The following is a 21959-nucleotide window of genomic DNA, read 5'->3' on the forward strand; positions in this document are numbered from 1 at the left end:
GCTTGGTCATATGGTAATTCTATTTTTAATAGTTTGAGTAATCTCAATACTGTTTTTTCATAGGTGATTGACAAGTCTCATTACCACACTATTGTGCAAGAGTTGCTTTGCATGGGGAAACAATTTTTTAACATGAACTCTGGTGTGTGTGTATAAAAAATGCATAAAATAAAAAAATTAAAAAAAAATCTTTTTTTTTTAAATTTTTTTATAGAGGCATGTTTTATTTATTTATTTGTTTGTTTGTTTTGTTTATACATGCACTGGGTACAGTCAGAAGCGCAGGAGGGTGAGAGAATTCACCAGAGCCAGAGCGGGGAGCAGAGCAGGCAGAAGGACTGAAGTACACTGCTGAGGGGAGCAGCGGGCGGCAGGAGAGGTCTGCGCACCATGTGGGACCCTCCTCTGGTGGCCGGGGAGCAGCCGGGGATCGAACCGGCGCTGCAGAGGCCGTGGGCAGCTTCGCAACCCAGCGCTCAACCACTGCGCCACTGGGGAGGCCCTTAAAAAAAATTCTTAACCCCAGCTACCTGGAAAGTAGTAGGTCATTTCTTTTTTTTTTGGACAAAATGGATGGATCTTGAGGTGATTATGATAAATGAAATAAGTCAGAAGACTGATACCAGATGGTTTCATTTATTTGTGGAATATAAATAACCAAAGAACACATACTGACAGAGCAAAAATAATTCTTATACTCTGTGAAATAATATCCTGGTTACCAAAGAAAATAGGGGGAAAGAACGAGAAGATAGGGTAAGGAAAGGCATAATTCATTGGTATGGAGGTATTGGTAGAGGGTGAATTAACCCTGTGCATATAGAAATGTATGGAAAAGTCACACCATAAAAATTTAATAGATATGTAAATGACTGAAAATTAATAAAAATTAAAATTAGACTCATTAACCATAGTTCCCATAGAAGCTTATACTCTGTTAGGACACTTAACATAACAAGTAAAGTGAAAGCTTATTATCGACAAAAAACAAAATAGAAGTCACGGAAGTCAGGGTCAATTATGATTGGCTCTTTAGGAGGTGGTTCATGGAGCTGGTGTCACTGGAGTTAAGCTTGATTGAAGGCCTGGTTAGAAGAGTTGGCTTTTTAATTGGAGGACAATGAAATAAAGGATGCAGTGGCTTGACCATTTTCATGACAACTTAGTACAGTTTGCCTATATATTGTAAGTAGGACATACTTTGAGAGTTTGTTGAGAAACAGTAATGGCCTAGGCCAGGATAGCTTCTGTAAAAATGCAAAGGAAAGTTAGGAAACAATGTGAAATCAGTATTTACACTGCAAGCATCTGAGATTGAAGTAATAGCTGTTATTTACTAATCTGATGTCCTGCCTGCCTATATATTGAAAAATAAACACATGGAAAAATAGCAAATAGATATGGGTGTGTGTGTGAGTGTGTGTGTATGTAAGATTTTGATGACTTCAATTTCACCTTGTTTGAACCCTTGATGTCCTATGAAAGATTTTCAGAACTGACAATTGACTATCAAGACAATTTTGAAGTCTATTTATTTCTTAATGATCTACTTATGTATTCCCAGATTGTGGAAGAAAAACATAAAACTATACTTAAGGCAATAGATTTTCAAAACCTTTATTTCAAGTAATTTTGGTTGTACCTCGTTTCTAGAGACTACTGATTTTTATTAAAAAGCACAATTGAAGAGTGAGAGATTGTGCCTAAACATGTAAGCCATATCTGATCCTTTGAGTTTTATACATGAACACAGTTATTTATCAAGCACCTCATTGATATCATCAACATAAAAATATAGGAAATAACCCTGTATTTTCATAAGCCATGTACCATATGTACATACACAAAATTATGCTGCATATTACTTCATTTGATTTCATAACTTGCTTTTCATTGCTTTCACCAAAGCAGATCATCTTTTTATTTAGTTATGCTATTTTTCTCGTGTAACTAATGTAGTATATTATCTTTGCCAACTCAGTTTTATTTGAATATGAATCAACAACCCATGAAGAATTTACTTTATTCAGAAGACATACTGAAGGTTTACTTCAACTTATATTCACCACATAAGGGTAACAGCAGAAATAATAGTTTATTTTATTCCAAGTTTAAATGATCCAATTGGCCATAATTTTTATTATAAATGAAGACAATTAAAGCATCTTGAAAGAAAAGACAAATATCTTAAAATTGTTCCTTTGAGATTTGGAGAAAATCATAACATTTATTGTTAAAGCTTGCCATTGATAATGACCCTAAGACAAAGAAGATTTTAATTTTCAAACATTTGGCACATAAACCTTGGTAAAAGTAAGTCACTAGGTGAGATTACAGTTTACACATTTCAGTAGTAAATTCAGATTTTTTTTTTGTTGTTGAGTGGAACATTAAAAAAATACCACCATAGTGTTGTTTTTCCATCTTAGAAAAGTAGTTAGCATATTTTCTTCATACAATAAATGCTATATCTAGGTCTCCTATTCTCACTTTTTAGAAGTAATTTTTCAGATAAATTGTATTAATAGCAATGATTCAAAATTTCATTTTAAACTTTTGGTTATATAAAATATGTAATCAAATTCATGGATTACTTAAGAGTGTCTTATCTCAAGGTCAGGAATTAACACTAATGCTCTTGTAACATTGATTATTGAAGATAAGTAGAAGTGATGAATTTTAAAATTTAATTTTTATCATATATACATTAGACAATTTTAAATCACATGCTAAAATATGATATAGCTCACTCAAAAATTAATGTCTATTTTATAAAATAAGTACTTATGTGTGAACTTCAGAAATCATTAAAAATTGAATATGCTGCTTTGAATCACCTTGGTAGCATCCACTGACATACTTACGTGCCTAAATTTCAGGATCATAGTCCCTTTACAAGTAAAACTTTTCCTTAAAATACAGATTCCAGGTTCTTATCATGCTTCCACTGGATTGAAGAATTGTCTTCAACTAGGACAGGTAATAAAGTTACTAAGTTATTAAGTAGGTGTAGCCATGAAATACTGTTTGGTGTCCTTTGTTCTCCTTGTGCCAGAACTAACCTAGTGAACATCACATCCCCCAAATTATTTTTGTAAACATATAGTCTGGCTTAAATAATCTGATAGATACACATACAACACACAAGACATATATAATTTGAATAATAAATTCAAGAAGTCAGAGGTTAAAACATTCCTATTAAATTTCTTCTACTATTTCAGATCCAGAAAAATACCATTATATAAAGTATTTTAAAATACTGTACAGTGCATAAAAGTGTAGATAATCAACTTTCTAAGAAGTCACTTTCTAAAATCATTAAATGATATGTGATTAGATACTTCTGATTAGCGTAATGAAGCAGTGTTTAAGCAGCACATAGTTATACATAAATGAGTGCCATGAAAGGATGTTGGCAGTAATGGATAACAGTAATGGGTTTTACAAGATTAAACCAAGTGACTTCTTATGAACATTTCCATTTCCTGCCTTGGATTTTATCTGAACTGACAAAGACAAATATATATTTAGAGTTCTCTCCAGAGTTCTCAAATTTCTCATGAGATGTTCTCTTGCACAGAATATCTGGAAAGGATTTCTGACAAATAAATCTGTCAGGTGCATATTTTAATATTTACACAGGGATTTACCATGATGGACAAAAATATGTGCTAGTCTTTTCTCGTTACATAAAAGACAAGAGTTGGTAGAATTAGTGCTTATAAAATATACTGTTTAATTGAACTACGTTGCAATATTTTAGCAGAAGATTTTTTAAAGATTGAAAGGGAAGGCAAAACAGTAAATTGGTAAAATTATCCATTCACAAAATTTGACATTATTAGTTCTTGCAATTAGTGCTATCACTGGAACCTGCTTTACCCTTTCATCTTTGCCATGTATGAAAGACCTGGTCTTAAGGGCCCAAGAGTTTTCTTGAGGAAACAGGAAATTCACAATGTCCTACCCTTCAGGAATTTCCTCCTTTACTAACTCCCTTCAGGCCAACAACTCTTCCATAAATCTCACACCTTCCAAAATGATGTTACAGGAACAGAGCAAACAGCATAAAACTTTTGCAGAATTCTAAGCCCATGAATTTTTAATAAAGTATTACACAGAATCTATTCTTTTATATAAGCTTGTTTTTTTCTCTCCCCTCTTCATTTGTTTCTGAGTTAGGCTCAGAATTGTCACCTTTCCTAGGAAGTATATTACAAAGTAATTCATTAACAGAAACCTGGAGTCTATCTCTTTTTCCAAAACTTTAAATTGAAAAAAAAAAAAAAAACTCACTCTTTCACAGGTGGTGAGAAAAGGAATGAGGAGTTATGTGGGAACAGGGCAGGAGATAATGTGAATTACTTCAGCAACCATTTTCTGAGCTTTTGAGAACACCAAGGGCAAACTCATCTATGGAAAAATAGTTCATTAAGTGAATGTTTATCTTAGGGAAGCTAGGTTACAGGATTACTCATTCCTCAAGACAAGTGCTGAAAGACTTGGTGGGAGGAGGGTGACTTCTCTTCAGCAAAATAGCAGCTGTTATACAGTCAGGATCTATTTGTGAAAAGCAACAGTTAACACTGTGGTTGTATTTTTTTCTGATGTATTGATTCAAACATTATCAGAAAAGAGCGCACTATTTTCTGTTAATTAAGCTGACTTAAAAAGCCTGATGTGTCATTTCATTGACTGTTATTGTTGCTTCTTGTTCATGTTCATAGACTTTCTGAGTTTAGAGCTATTCCAAGCAGAGCAGTCTAGACAATTGAGAATTGTGAATTTAATCAGTAACTTCTAGGTATGTGTAGGAACATATTGCATGAGACAGTAATGTAATTTGTGAGAAATGTCTACACACAAGCTTTCATATACCTTTATTCTGTCTTTAGAATTTGGAATGATGGGAGATCATACAATTAAAAGTCAGCGACCTCGATCTGTTCATGAAAAAAGGGTCCCTCAGGAACAAGCTGATGCTGCTAAATTTATGGCACAAACTGGTAATACGTTAGTTACATTTTTCTATTTATTGTTGTTAATTTAATGAAACCACTGCATGTTTTCATAATCTTTTGCTGCACATTTGTCAGTTTTTGGAGCTGATATTTTTTTGAGCTTTTTTTTTTGTCACCAGTTAAAGTCCATAAATGAAGTAGCTATGAATTGAAAGTGCACCAAAAAATGTGTAAGACGTACTTTGCTTTCAGTTTGGCATATTTAGGATTTTTACATATTACTATTTATGTTAATTAACTCCTCAAAATGTATCATTAAACTTTTAAAGAATGTCAATAAGGGTATTCCATCAATAATTGATTATCCTAGGACTTTTCACATTTATAATTTTAAATAGGGCTTCAGATAAGATAGTTAACAATATTTCATATACTGAATCTTTTTTCAAATGTTATTCATAATTTAATATTGTTAAATGTATGGACATTAAAAAATTTTAAAGAATTTAATATTTGATTTGAAAAGAATTTTTGTAAATATGCTAAATAATAAAAAATGATAATCTATTATTAACTTGTAATATATTCCAAATAATTATTAACCAGAATGACTTTATGGTTCATAAAATTTTTAATCCTACATTAGATTACCTTAAAGGCCTACCTCCAAAAATAATATATATGTGTATAAACAAATAAATGCATTCATATTTTATCTTGTAATAATTGAGCTATAATTTCATCAGATTTCATTGCATGTGTACATTCTTAGATGAAACCTGTTTAAATTGTGTTATGAACATTTTCAGCTGTCACTTGGAGAAATTGCAAACTAACAGTTTTATCTGTGTCTTTACAAAGTTTTATGCATTCCAATCTAGATGATCTGTTTTGTCATTAATATAGAAGTTTCAAGTACATGACCAGTATCTTTCTGATATTCAGACTGATTTTGATGAAATTCCCTAGAAGAATGTGTATTTCCTTTAGTTCATATGTTCTTAGGATAATATTTATTCAAAATACTAGGTTTGAATCTACAACATAAAGATGTAATATTCTTAATGAATTGTGTTCTTAGTAATGGTGAGTATTAAACTTCAGGAATCGGTCACAAGTAGGTCAAAGTATTGTCAGAACAGGAAGGTTATTTAAAATAAATTCCACAATAAGAACATATTTTTAAGTTTTTTAAAAGGTATTTGTTGCATCCAGATCCAGAAATGAAAAAAAAAAAAATGCTTATTTGAGTTGCTTTTGGTTCACCTTCTTAGTTAAAGAAAGGTGATTGATTTTTTTACTATTTGCTTAAACAATTCTGAAAGTGTATTACCAGGTTCAGGCAAATTTTCATATTTCTAAGTGTGATATTTTCTTCCTTATAAGTAACAAAATTCCCCAATCACTGACTAGACATTAGGGGATATCTGACTCTCAATAGAAGCAGAGGATGTGGCTTGACTACTCAGCGTCCAGGCATCAACTACAGGCGTATTTCTACCTTCTTAGATTTCTACCATGTCCTTCCTTTTTGCAAAACAGTTATAGCGATCAGTTTACTGAAAGTCCTTAAAACTAGGATCAATTAGGAATGAAAAGGTGAGCCATAGTTTTAAATTTCTAATAATGCTAAATTAGTTCATGCACAAATATGCTGTTTGGTCAGGGGTTTTTATATAAACCCAGGTTTTGGATTTTCCTGTTACATAAACCAAGAAAATTCAGTTTTCAGCTAAAATCCTCTTAGCAAACTCGAATCACAAGGAACATTATGTATTCTTAATGAGAAATTACTAATTTCTGTTTTTTTCATTTCCTCTTCTAGGCATTGCTTTATCTTCAGTTTGGTGAAATAGATTAAACAATTATAAACAGATCTACGAGGAGCCTTATAGCTCCTCATAGCTATATTGCTCCTTTTTTTAGCTCCTTATAACTATATTGTTAGCAATAACTAAGAAAAATCAATGCATTTCATAATTACTATTCCAAAAATATTGATCAGATGCTTGAATTAATGACTAGTAATAATTATTTTATTCTAAACCAAGGATAGTATAAGCAAATGTAAATACAGGTAATAATTATTTTAAAATTAAGTTGCTATCCACTGATAAAAGACTGGAAGATTGTATTATTTTACATATTTTTTAAAATGCACAACATGACACTAGGCAATTATAAAGCTGAAAGGAGAGGGGTTTCTGTTTCCTTAAATATTTTTCTGCATTATACTTTCTTTAGGTATTAAGGTACTTAGTCTACATAAATACAGCTAAGTGTCACAAAAGGAGAATTTTCCAGAAATTAAATTTCATTTATGAAATCTTTGTCTTATCTTTGAAGCAAAGGAATGGATGGTATATATAAATAAGTAAACATTTGCTAATATTAATTGGAGAACAGAATAATGTAATAGAAGTAAAATCAAATAACAAAAAAAAAATCTATTACTTATATTAGCCATGAGGAACAGTGAAGAGAAACTATCAGACCATATATAATTTAAGAACTATTTAGCAAAATGACCAATCAATATGATCAACCCTATATGTAAAAAAAAACAAGTTTTCACAAATAAAGTTAGTGACAATTAAAAAGAAACAATAGCTTTTGGTAAAGTAGCATTATTTTTTAAAAATAACTTGATCATTTTTTTTCAGTCTAATAATTGAGATTAATTAGTTTCCCCATAAATGAAAATGCTTTAGTAGCCTAGGATACAATCTGTGTTTATGGTCAAGGAAAATGAAATCAAGTGATGGGGTACAATATGTAGTATAGACATCTCAATTATCTGCTTATAAGATGATTCTGGACATCTTAATTATACTTAATTGATGTTTTTTAACATCATAGTCATTAAATGATTTCATGAAAGGTTTTAGGAAAGAACTACTTTAGTAATATATAACATATAATCTAATATACAAACATAAAATGTGTGATCCTAATCATGATTTTAACATATTGGTAAATTTTATATTAATATTTATAACAATATACACTCATAAATTATTCATTTTAATCCTCACAACTAGATTGTAATGTAGATGTACTACTCATTTTATGGAGAGGTTCAGAGAAACAAAGTGACCTTCTCTATGTCACACAATTAATATTTAGTAACTTTCCATCAAACAAGGTTTTGAGATTTTAATTGCAATGTTTTTCCAGTTTCCTTTTATGCTCTGTGCCGGGATAAAGAGTTCTTATAGTGTAACCTCCTACATGATAATATTCTTTCTCAGTTAAGGTTAAGGAACCAGATTAGTTTGTGCTATCTCCAGAGACATTTATTTATTAAAATAGTATACTTTGTGTTATACTTTTTTAATATCAGTGAATTTTTAAAAATATTTTTCTTATAAAGTATATTAACTATTTCTCACAATGACCCCATGGGCTAAATTAGAATAATCTTCACATCTTTTGTAATATGTATGTGGCAGCATGGAAATCAACTATCTGGTGAAAATACCACTTAAAACAATAGCGTTAGAGCTATAATGAGATTATTTTGGTAGGTAGCCAGTACTTTGGTGGCAAAATCTGATTCATAACTTGACACTCAATATACATCTTAATAATTTATTTAGTTTTTGATTAATACAATGAACTAACAGTTTGAGAAAAAGTGAAAAAGGACAATTCTGAGCACTAATTATCAGTCTCCAATTATCCAGCATCACTATCACTGATTATCCTGTTCAAAGTCACTATAGTATCACATATTCAAAAACAACACAAATTTTTACATATTTTTACAAAAATGCATTTAAAAGTAGGTATTGATCCTGATTCATTACTTAGTTTAATTAAAATATTCCGATCATCATAACAATGCAAGGGTAAGGAAAGGACTGCTTTTGTGGAAAATTCACTAATTTTACTCATAACTTTTATCATTTTACTCACTATAGAATTTACATTTTAAAGATTTTCAGGCTTTTACTTAATAACATACAACCATAGTACTTCTACTTCACTTAATCTCATCACAAATACAAGTTGAATCTCATAAGAAAAAAAATTGCATAACTTTAAGCTTCCCTAACTTTAAGCTTCAATTTTTCATTGTTAAATATGTATATGCACATATACATATATGTGTGGATATTTTTTAACCATTGTCATATTACTGGGTTCTTAGAATAGTATTTTTATTCTTGATAGAGTATTCTTTAATATAAAAGAACATATTATAAGGCATGGCTTTAAATTTTATTCACCAATAGATCCGGTAACACTTTATGAATTAGTTATATGTATATATCTGTAGCATTGAAGGCAAAAATTACTGAAATAATCAAGGGCATTCTATGTAATAATTTAGGAAACACTGACCACAGCACTGAACAGAGGGCCTATTTAATGTACCATGTCATCCCAGTTATCACTGTCTGTACCCTTATGATGTATTTCCAGTTATAAATGCATTCTAATCTACGACTCCAGGTGCGATTTACAGCCCAATATAAGAGCAAATGCTTCTTAACAGTGCCACCCAATGTGTGGTCGGCCAACCTGTGATTGTCTGTGAGTTAGTTGTTATGGACTCTCCAGGAGATAAAAAGTTTATACCAGAATGTAATTTCAGCTACTTTATCAAGCACATATTTGATCTCAGCTAACATTTTTATTTGCAAAAAAAAATTCTCCATGAGAAAGTCAGCATGTTGAGTTATATTCTAGTCCAACTCCCTGTCCTGGGGAACTAGTTTGTGGATTACCCTGCCCTTGAGTAGCACTGCTGGTAATTTCTAAGAAATTTACTAACCTTTCGAAAACAAATAGAGAAATAGAATATGATATTCACCCTTTGAATTCTACTCCAAAGGCAAATTCTAAACAGTTTGCAAAATATAATTTTCTCCTTGATTTATGTACTCAGGGGTGCAGTTTTCAGAAATAATTCTCCTTTAAGTTACTTTAAAAACTAAATGGTTAATGTAAATCACCCCTGCTAACAGGTAAGGACTCAAATTTGTATTTAGGGAAAAGTAGTTGCAAGTTTCAAATCAGTATTAAACATTCACCCTGAATACAATGCCAGGATAGAATTAGGAGCCCATTGAGATGGTCTTAGAAATTCTTGACTTTAAGTCTCATTGGTACATGACTTTAGATAATAAAAGTTAGATATGTCAGTGTGACGTCTACACTAAGAAAATTAATAAATTCAGAATTTACTTTTTAGGTCCTATTAGTAAATTTTAGTTCTATGTTAGCAGAAATAATGGAGGAATTCCCCTTCCTTATCAATAAAAATCACTTTTCTACTCTAGAACATTGGGAAAATAGTAAGCAAAAGGTTTTAATAAATTACCACAAAATAAATAGCTGTCATAGAATGAAAAATAGGAATTGTACTAGAAATAAATTATAAATGTGTCATTGTTCAACACAATAGAAATTAGATAAGCTCAAACTCCCAGTGTTCAAGCTTATTTAGCGTTAGCAAAGAGGTTATGCTATAAAGACTTAAGGAGGAAAATACCATTATGTCCCTGCTCACCACAGCTTGAGTAAGCTTTGCTATACATTTGTCTCCTCTCCCATCGAAGTCAAAAGCCTTACCTATACTTGAAGAAAGTGACACCAACTTCTATTCTTGTTGGAAAATGCTGACTGGTCCTTTCTTAGTGTCCATAATATAGTGAAATTTGTGAAGACTAGCTTTGCTAACGGGGTTATAGCAAACTTGAACCTTATAGTCCTTAAGTTTGATTTTTAAAAAATGTAATATGCTTCTCTCTCTAAATTTTTTTCTCTAACATGTTTACTTATACTTTTTGATATATTGTCATTCTTTTTCATTTATTCTTGCATGCCATAATGTTAGTATGGTATAATGCTTACTAGATGAATATTCAAAACAGTGTTTCATGTTTATTTGTTGTCTTGTATGCAGGTGAATCTGGTGTGGAAGAGTGGTCCCAGTGGAGCACATGCTCAGTTACTTGTGGTCAAGGGTCGCAGGTGCGAACCAGAACTTGTGTATCACCTTACGGGACACACTGCAGCGGCCCATTAAGAGAATCAAGGGTTTGCAATAACACTGCCCTCTGTCCAGGTAGTGTTAGCAGCAACTACAACTGTGGATGTTATTGAATTGTGTCATGCTACGCATTTGGAAAGATTTGTTATTTCCATATAAACTGGGTATAGGTATTTGATTAGAGTGGATAAGTGTATTTCTTATTCAACTGTGAAATGTTATTGTTTGTGGGTATTTCTGCTTTCAGAGCAGTTAAAAAATTACATAATTGACTCCCTCCCCCACTCAACTATAAGTTTCAATTTTCTGATCTGCTTCTAATAGTATTTAAGGTTAAAAATTACTTTCTTTATTTTAAATGGTGAAAACCTACAGTTGAATGAGGAATAAGGTAATTTACTAGCGTACTGGGTATATGATCTATAAACATTGTGTGAGCTATTTTCTACAACTTATTTGACACAATTAGGGAAAATAGCACCTCTGACCTACAGACTTTCTATTAATTTATTTCATTCAAGTGGCTGCACTCATCAGAGACACCCACTGCTTTGTAAATTTAAAGTCATTAATGGTAAAAAAAAAAAAAAATCTTTACTGTTAAATGGAGCACAGCATAATAGCTTGTCCACATAGGGTCAGATTTTCCATGTTACATCACAATTTTATTCTCAGTTGATGTATACTTGCATATTGCAGGCATTTCCCCTTCCCAGACCACTGATTCTCATTTAAAAATAAGTACTAAAGAAAACCTAAAGAATTTTCCTTTAATAAATGCATAAATGATATTGTGAATCTCCACGTTTATATATTTTTCAACCATTTGGTGGATAGATGATTTATTTATTTATTGACCACTGCAGTTGACACTGACCTTGTATTACTGCCTTTCCAGAGACCTCTAAAATTGTGTAGACATAGAAAAAGGATCTGGTGCTGCAGAAACCTTTTATCTGCTAATTTGTGCTTAAAAGTTCTCTGGTGAATTCCATTTCCAGAGAAGGCTGATTCTACAGTCACTAAAAGCAAGGGTCGAGTGTGAATTACATGGGAGAAGGATGGGGTTACCCCAGTTTCTCAGGTGAATGGGCAAGAACAACTCATTAAAAGCCAGTCTGGAGGAGTTGTTTTATGAGTGCAGTTTCCTATTTGCAAAATAAAAACATTCTAGAGATCTGATTCACTACATTGTGAATATACTTAACATTAGAAAATTGTACATTTAAATAGTTTAGATGGCAAATTTTATGTTAATTTTATCTTAATAAAAGTCAATGCGGAAGAAATAAAAGGCAAAAGAAATGGCAGACAGGATGTGTGGCAGGAATGATGGCAATGAGGTAGGAGATCCCTTTTTAACAGAATTTAATTTAAAAAGCAGTGGATGAAAGAATTAAAAGCTAAACAGGGCAGAAAACTATGAGGAAGAGAAGACAAAATTAGCAGAAGAGCAATAAGGTCCATTGAAAACAAGGAAATCAGTGACAGTCAGTAGGAATTAATCTAAAGGAACATCAGTGAAAAAAAAAAAAAAATCAGAAGGGAAAATGCTTACAAAGAACCTGGGAGAGGGAAAAGGCAATGAAAAAAAGCTGACAAAAACAGTCATAGAGCGGATCCTATAAATATAAGAAGGAAATAAAGGAATAGTAAGGAGCTGGGGAATTTAGGAATTAAAAAATTTCTAAATTTTAAAGGTAAAATGAGCTTAAGGGTAAATGCTTGTGAATTTTCAGTTGAATATGGGTATTGTGCATTGTCTAGGAAATTACTAAAATCTCATCTCTACAGTATTTTTAGTAAGGATTTCAGAATCAAGTTTCCTGTCCTTTACAATGAAAAAAGTGCCAATAGAAAATTAAGCTGTGCTTGGTGTATAAATTCATCTGGTCAGCATCCTTTTTAATAGCTAAAAAAATCCTTTCAACATAAAACGCCTTAACGGCAAATGGATACCCAAATGGAGTTCTGAGTGGGTGTCAAACTATTCTCCATGATTCTTCTTTCAAAGCTTACTTTTCAGCTACTATTGTACACATTTATATGATTGACATATGGAAATCTGCTGTTGACACAGAGATCATTAGTAGCTGGATCAAAGGGCTCTCCCTTGCCTGTGTCTGAGGTCTAGATAAAATACTATTCTAGGATTATAGTTACTTCAATTCCTTATACCTACTGAAGAAGTATATAATATAATAATTACTGGTTTTCCGTCACCTTCATATACAAATAGATTTTGGTGTTTCTAAATTTAAATGGTGCTGATAATAGAAAATATTTATCTTTTAATCATTGTTATGTTCACATGTTGAATTAAGAGCTTCATTGTTTTCTCTAAATTTTCAAACATAAAGAATAATTTATCAACTTCATATTTTAAAAATGTAGCATAAGTATCTCACTAGAGGAAACTGGGACTTCTCACAGATGTTTATTGTATTTTTTTATGAACGATTTGGTGTCAATATATCCGTTAGCTGTTTGTCACACTGCTGTGTATGTACTTCAAGACTTCATGAAAACAGTGACCAAAAGTGAATTTAAAAACTCCAGTAGTACTTTAAATAGTGTCAATATATTCCTAAACAATTATTTAAGTCTCCAGGAAGAAAATTAACTCAGGAATCAATAACCTCCTAGTCACATTGTGAATATGCTAGTGTATTTGGCATTTAATTAATAAAAATGACATGATCCAAGGACAAACAAAAATAAAGTCACTTTCCACAAAGTATGTGGAATCATAGAATTATTGTTTATGCTTAGTTGAAATATTAAAAACTAATTAATTATACTTTCAATTAATTACATTTGGCCCTTGTTATTTAAATTTTAATCAGAGGGTTTTCCTAATTAAATTACTTAATAATGTGTTACTTCTAATATGGGTCATAATATATATGCAGTTCCTTACAAAATTGTTGCTTTGATATTATACTCAAAGCCCTTATTACTCAGAATAGAAAATGATAGGAGTGAACAAAAAGTAAATTGAGAGAAGTAGAGAGCTACATAATGTTGTATATTTACTGATTTCTGACTTAGAGTTTTATGGCTGATTCCAGGATTTCTCAATCTCATTACTGTTGACAATTCCGGGACAGATAAATCATCAGCATATTGGGGTGTTAAGCAACATCCCTGGCCTTACTTAACCCATTAAATTTCAGAAGCACTACTCCTTCCCTGTGTTGACACCCCAAAATATCTCCAATAATTGGCAAGTGTACCCTGAGGGACAAAATTGCACCTGGTTGAGAACCACTGGTATTTTCTATATGCATTCTATTGCCTAGAAGGTTATGTAGGTTAGGAATGGTTTTGAAAATTTGGAGGGTAAATATCAACTTTTCTATAAACTTTCACTTTAAAAAGTTATTATATATATATGTATAATATATATATATCCCAATCTACATTATAAGATAACTTGTAGATGTTTATTTCAAAATCTGTTATAAAGTATGTATTGTACATTCCTAGCCATACCTAGATAACAAAAAGCAGAAATGTGATAATATACCTTGCTTAAGCTAAAAAAGAAAACTGTAAAAATTGATTAATTTGATTTAAATTTCAGTTTTATTAAATGTATTTTTCAAATAGACTATATCAGTTACAGTTATTCATATTTATTATAAAACAATTTATACAATTTGCCATTAAAATAAAATATCTAATCTTTAGCCTACATCTTATAAATGACATCTATAAAATTAAAAGTCATGGGGTGTCATTTCCTTTAATTCAATAGTATCTGAAACAGGTAATTAAAAATTTTGCTTTTACAAGTGAAAAAAATTATTTCAGCATTTTTTTAAATAGTGTGGAGTCATAAAATTTCACCAGCGAGCAATAAAGACTGTTTAAAAAGGAGTAAATAGGGCCTCCCCGGTGGTGCAGCGGTTGAGCGCTGGGTTGCGAAGCTGCCCGCAGACTTTGCGGCGCTGGTTCGATCCCCGGCTGCTCCCCGGCCACCAGAGGAGGGTCCCGCATGGCGCGCAGACCTCTCCTGCTGCCCGCTGCTCCCCTCAGCAGTGTACTTCGGTCCTTCTGCCTGCTCTGCTCCCGGCTCTGGCTCTGGTAAATTCTCTCTCCCTCCCACGCCTCTGACTGTACCCAGTGCTTGTATGAATAAATAAATAAATCTTTAAAAAAAAAAAAAAACAGGAGTAAATAGTCACTTTTCGGAGCACTCCAACTTCATAACTTAAGTCATCAAGATTAAACAAAATTTCTTTGAGATTAATAGAAAAATATCTGCCAATATATCATATTTTTTGAAATTATTTAATGCATATGGAGCATTGACATTTGATAGAAAAGTAAATGAACACAAATAACAACAACAATTACAGTTACACTATCTTAACACTTTATATAGAAAATAGTCATGGAAAAATGAATAGAAATAGATGCAAGAGTTGATTGAAGACATACATTTTACATAATTAGTCATATACATGCATTTTAAAATATTTTGCGATAATGAATCATTAAATATATTATTTCTTCAAATTAAATGCAAATTTATTCTTTATTCTTATACCAGTGGGTACAAATTGGCTTTGGTTTTCCCAAATTTTCATGGAAACATCTTCGATGTAATTACTTTCTTCTGTAATTCCTTAGTTTCTCTTATTCTTTTTCTATGTGATATTTAAAACTTTTTCTAGCAAATTTCATAGAATCTGAAAAATAACTTTCATTGAATATTACTTAAATGTGGCTTAGTTTTCTTATATTTGAGCATAATTGTACAACCAATTGGAGGACCACAATAGAATAAACAGAAAAGATTGGAATGTTTCACAAATAAGGTATCATACATGTGTATTTAAAGTAAAAAATTGGTCAATCAAAATACATGAAATCGATTCTAGATATGTAAGCTATATTTACTTGCACAAGACCCTCTAGAACTTTATATGTACTTCTGCTTACTCCTGCCAATGCTGAGGAGAAATGATTATGTTTATTGTCATCTTCTGCTGGAAGTGCCTATCCCTCTTTTTCATTCCTGTGGGTGTCATATTAAACATCTGAACTTAAAATTCTAGGAGCATAGTAAAACCAGAGATTCTACATCAACACAAGAACTTTTGAATCAGTGAGCACATTTTGCATGATATCCTTTTATTTACATTTCTTATAGAGTCTTATTGTTCCGAATATGAAGAATTGAGATGAAAGTGGTAATGTGACAAAGCAAGGAAGGGATTTAAACTTTAATCATAATGAACTCTTGGCAAAAGATTTTTCACAGTGGTTAATATGGAAAAACACAAATCTTACTTGTATTTCTGATCAAGTTTGCATCATAATGGCATTTGTAGTATTGGTATATCATAGTTATGTTAGGCATAGTCTTAATTAGATCATTTGTTTTCTCTAGAAATTCATATTAATCACAAGGATTTTCAGTGCCCTCAAATTACTGGAAGAGGAAAGATCTTCTGGTTCCATGGCTATTAGAAAGATCTTTACCTTTGCCACTCCTTTTAAAACAGGGAAAAGAGGAAGACATTATGCAAGTAGATATAGTTTGAAATTTTCCTCATATACAAGAGAGTGATTTTGCTCAAATTTTAAAAGGCAAAAAACGCATTTATTTCTATAATGTGATGTTAAAAATATGTGCCGTTAATTTTTAGATTTTTTTTCACTTTTTGACACCATGAAATTTATTGATCAGAAAAAATCTTAAGTGTTAGAAGAGTTGTTACTCCTTACCTATTTAAATGCAATTTAGCTCTAACAGATCAGATCATTTCTATTGTAAGAAATTTTGTTTTCTGCTGTCTTAGTGGATTTAACTTTGATTTAAAAAATAATTATGACTATTTTAACATAAGGGAGATATGCACATTTCTATTAAAAAGGGAAACATTTTAATTTTAAGGGTGCCTTGGGGGTCAGTGTGGTGTAACATATATCCCAAGAGGCAGTAATCCTATACCTCCAAATCTTGTATAGTCTTTGTGTACCAATGTTACCTCAAAATTAAATAAAAAAGAATAAAATGTGAAAAATAAAAAATCTATGATAAAAATAACTTCAAATACAGACATTCCACTATTTTAATGAAATTTTGAATTAACTTTACATTTTGTGGAAAATAATGTTAACTGAACTGAGTTTTCAAAATATCTTCATACTTGTCTACTTGATGAGGTTTTTATCTTAATTATAATGAAAAATAATCTTTGACTTTATTCTCTGCTTTTGTTGTTGAAGCTTCTTTGCTTTGTTACAGTACATGGAGTTTGGGAGGAGTGGTCACCATGGAGTTTATGTTCATTTACATGTGGTCGAGGCCAAAGAACAAGAACAAGGTCATGTACACCTCCTCAGTATGGAGGAAGACCGTGTGAAGGACCTGAAACACATCATAAGCCTTGTAATATCGCTCTCTGCCCAGGTAAGTGTATTTTGCATTTGTTGAACTTTGCATTTATGTGCTTTGTATATGGTCTTGAATGTACATAAGAAGTAGTAAGAGGGGCCTTCCTGCTGGTGCAGGGGTTAAAGTCTCAGTGCTATCAAGCTATCTCCTGCCACTGCAGCATGAGTTTGATCCCTGGCCAGGCAGTTAACTCACATGGCATAGCAGACCTCTCCTGTCTTGCCAGCTGTTCCCCTCAGCAGTATATTTCAGTAGATCTGCCTATTCTGCTCCTCAATCTGTCTCTGGTAAATCCTTTTACCCCCAGCACCTCTGGCCTACACCATAGTTCTTGTATGCATAAATAAATAAAATGAAATATTTAAAAATAAAAAAAAACTAGTAAGAGTACATTGCAAAATATATTATTTGGTTATTATGTCTGATTACATCCCTGGATTCCAGGGGTTATAGGGAGTACATTAGTAATAAAGAAAGCGGGCCATATTTACACTTGGTTAGGCATATTGTAAGTGAAGATCAGAAGAGAGGAGAAACATTTGAAACAACAAACTCTCCTCACAGCCTTTCCAAGATGTAACCATGTGGTAATGGACAGTAGTAACATTTTAGTGTGGGATCATGTCAGAACAATATTCAGAATCCTGCATTAAAGAAATACATATAACTACTACAATGAAGTGTATGATATATAGGGATAATATGTATTGTGCACATCAAATAAACAGCATTTTTGTTTATGAAAATGTGATAGTTTCTTATAAGAATATGATATGCTATTTCTATCATGCAGTTATGTAGTCAAGCCCAAACTTTCTTCTACTTCTTTTGAAATGAAAATAAACCATTCTCCTGGAATCCAATAAGGAGAAAAGAAAGGGAAGGGTATACATGGTATTTCCTAGTATGGATTATTAGTTACTAATTTGTGTACTATGTCTGAGAATGAGAACAGAGACTGGTATTGGTAGGGGTACGGGGCTAGAAATACAGGGCAGTGAAAGAAATTCACTGATTCATTTACTGACTCATAAACGTTACCCCGTTTTCCTCATTTTCTCATCTATACTAATAATTAAATGTGATATTATGGAAGGGATGTGTATGTGCAAGTATATATATAGTTTCATAGTTTGCCTATCTTACCACACCAAAATTAGAATTTCTGGCATTTCAACCAATGTTTTCTATTTTCTCTAAGTTTTCATTACAGTTACTAATTGAATATCAAGTTTATTATAATGATATTAATTGATGTACTTGAGGACAAAGAAGTTATCTTCCTTTTCCTGTTTATCTTCCTCATACAACTTTGTACCTGCTAGTGTCCAATAAATTAAAATTGAATGGATTTTTTGACATGCACTTATCCATATAATATTCATCCAAATATAGATCATTTCCTATGTCTATTTTATAATACATTAATGTGTTATAGTGGAAGGACCTTGGACTTCTGCAGGAAAACACATACATTTAAAAAATATATATGTATATAGTACCTTTAATATCTGTATCACTCCTCTGATATTTAGTTTCTTCATCTTGTTAAAAAGAGGGCAACAGTAATACCCATTTCACAGGACTAAGAGGACCATGTGAAATACTTCAAGGGAGAGAATTTGGGAAAGATCCAGTTCTGTGTAAATGTTAGTATTAGTGTTAGTATGTCAGTACCCTCCAGTCAGAGCCCTTCAGGTGACCTCCAGTAGTGGAACACGTTGGGTGTATCATCTTGGCAGGGAGAGAAGAATCACCATAAGGGAACTGGCTCATATCAGTAAGAAGGTGCTGGAAAAGACTCACTAAGGGTTTGGAATTGGTGTGGGTAATTTCAAGGAGGGTATAAGGAGATGGAATTTGCTTCAGATTTATAGTAGGGAAGAGGAGCAATTTTATGATTGGGAATCTTAGTGAATTATCTAACTGAGATAATTGAAGTAGTCACACTTATTTTAGCTGACAGAAGAGAATGCTTGGAACATTATGGGTTCCACTGTGACCTTGTTTTTGTCTATAATGCAGCCCTGTTTTATCTCACTTTAGCTCTATCTCAGAGCGATCTTCTATGATGTCATTGCTCTGTGTGTTGCTTTGAGATCCACCAGGAGACAGCAGACTAGCAATGAGAATCAAACTGGAGCTTGATCTAGAGAACTGAGATCTAGCTTTAAGTGTCAAGCCAGTTCCTGAATGTCACCTCGATTTGATCAATTTTGATGCTTTTGTTTTTAATGTTTTTGATTTTTATTAATATTCAGCTGGTGAAACTCATAGGCATAATGTAATATTTGTACTTTCTAAGTAGGTCCTCCATTAAAATGAGATAGATGTGTATTTTCAAAATAAAATTTATATTCCCTTTGATAGGGAAAATAAAAGCCTAAGTCCTTAGTTCAAAGCCTCAAGCACTGTTAAATTTGTTTACAGTATTTTACTTTATAGTAGTAATTTTTCCCTCCATCAGTTAAATACTGGAGGAATCAATGATTCAATTTTTATCTTTCTTGTTTCCATGTTAACAGTTTTTAATGTGAGCATGCATACATATACACGTATGCATGTGGTAGGTATAAATAATAGAGTGACAGATTTAAGGCTAAAATAAATGAATAGTTACTCACAAATAATTAAGTTTTTATTTATATAGTGAAATATTTATATAAATGAGTTTAATTATATGCTTCAGTAGGAAACAGTGGTCTGTAATTCTGAAGACGTGAAATAAAGTTCATTCTCAATTCTTGATTATAAATATTTACTTAAGCAACTTATCTAACTTATTGTCTCTATTCTTTAATTTATCACTTAGAAAATGAAGCCAGGTTTCATTGCTCCTCTATATCATAGGATTGTAATATGATTAGAATTAGGAGAAGAATAATAAAAAGTATACAACTTATGTAAAATGGAGTATAGTTATCAAAATTTATATGAGAATGTTACTTTAAAAGTAAAGAATTTTGGAAGAAATATATGCAATAATTCAGGATATTATAATTTTTGAGCTGTTTCTTATGGACAGCCTTAATCATAGATTGAATAGGATTCTTCTGCCAGCTTCATTGTAGGGAGAAGTAAGTGCTCTTGTCAGTCCCTGGATCTGAGCAGGATCACACTGGTCAGTTTTGCTTTGGTGAAATGCATTCTGCTGAATCCAGAACACCCTGAGAGATGCTGTCAGGTTGTAGTTTCCACATATGTTTCTGGACTTGTACAAACCCTAGAAGTAGGAAGGAATCACCCAAAGGCAGATCTTCAGGAACACAGCTGGGCCCAAATAACTGTTGTCTAGAGCAAGAGGCTCCATTTTCCTGTGACCCTAAAATTTTGATTGCTCAATATCTGTGGGAGAGTGACCTGCCTGAGGTCCCTCTGCAGGGAGCCCTTCTGGTGAGGACAGCCATGCTACACATTTGCCTGACCCTAGTTCAAAGTTCCCTGGTTGTCTCTGCATGAGGATGTTATAATTTGAAACTCAAATGCTGCCTCATTAGTCTGTTCTTTAATTAATTTGGAGTTTATCTTCGTAACCTTCTGGTCAGCTTTATGGCCCTTGTATTTGTTTTGTGTCATTTCAGATTAATAGCATTATTATGGTGATCTTTTGATGTGTAACTTAGGAGATTTTTAAAATTAACTGTGTCATGACTTGCTTTATTTTACTATTTAATTTTTTCTCATTTACATTTTGCCTTAACTTATTTACCTACTTTCAAAATTCTCCTTCACCTTTCCATGAGAGCTTCTGTTTTTAATTCTAATTTTAATGGCATTTCATTGGTATTTTTCCTATCACAATTTATTTTAAAATGGCACAAATAATTTTATGTGCACAAAGTAACAGATTAGATTCTTATTTTCAGTCTTTTATTCTGAAGAATTCTTTCAGTTCCCTGAGTAACTTACAATTCAATATAAATACGAACTCTTCAACTTTGCCATCACTAAATCAGACAGCCTCAAAACCAAGGGCAGAAGTTCTCTTCCCCCAATCTCTCCCTACATATATCTTAATCAATCAGCAATAATCAACCCAGAACACTTGCTGACATGATAGTTTTCATATTACTCATGACTGTATGGATGGATACATAATCTAACTTTTTTTTCTATCCAATTATTATATATTGTCACCAGTTATTGCTCAAGATGTGAAAAGATAGTGAACCACAGTATTTTGTTAAGTATCAGGGAATTTAATGTAGCTCCTGTATAATAGGGTGTAGTTTTTAATTACTAATGAACACAATTGAAACTGTATATATGTGTGTATATATGTATCTATGTATGTATATGTATATAGTAGGAAAAAATTCATGCAATAAAGTAAACCCCCAGTATCTAGAAATTTAGCCTTTGTATCTTAATTATTCCAGGTCCAGAAAAGCTCATAATCTCATATTAGTGAGGCAAAACTTTAGCTGTCCCTGGTGTGATATTATTGTGTAAGGAAGCGTATTATTTGAAAATAAGACAGGCTGATCTCTCAGAGATTTCCCAGCCTCAAAAAGCATCCTTATTGTTTGCTATTCTTCATCACCTTTGCAGAATGGTTCATAAAATAATAGGCATTTGGAGT

At 32.1% G+C, this 21959-nt stretch overlaps 1 protein-coding gene across 3 annotated transcripts in view; it reads left to right on the forward strand.

The window, feature by feature from the left end:
- ADGRB3 (adhesion G protein-coupled receptor B3) overlaps positions 1 to 21959 on the forward strand; it is a 685437-nt gene that overhangs the window by 256330 nt on the left and 407148 nt on the right. For 2 of the 3 annotated variants that reach the window (XM_054698910.1, XM_054698909.1), the window contains 3 exons: positions 4899 to 5009; positions 10879 to 11040; positions 17228 to 17392. In XM_054698910.1, coding sequence (XP_054554885.1) covers positions 4899 to 5009; positions 10879 to 11040; positions 17228 to 17392 — 438 coding nt within the window. Of the gene's footprint in view, positions 1 to 4898; positions 5010 to 10878; positions 11041 to 17227; positions 17393 to 21959 lie in introns of those variants that run through there. The other variant, XM_054698911.1, reaches the window with a different exon arrangement.

This window comes from Talpa occidentalis, unplaced genomic scaffold (assembly GCF_014898055.3).
Source record: "Talpa occidentalis isolate TD23 unplaced genomic scaffold, MPIMG_talOcc4v2.1 talOcc4.2, whole genome shotgun sequence".
Taxonomy (NCBI): Eukaryota; Metazoa; Chordata; class Mammalia; order Eulipotyphla; family Talpidae; genus Talpa; species Talpa occidentalis.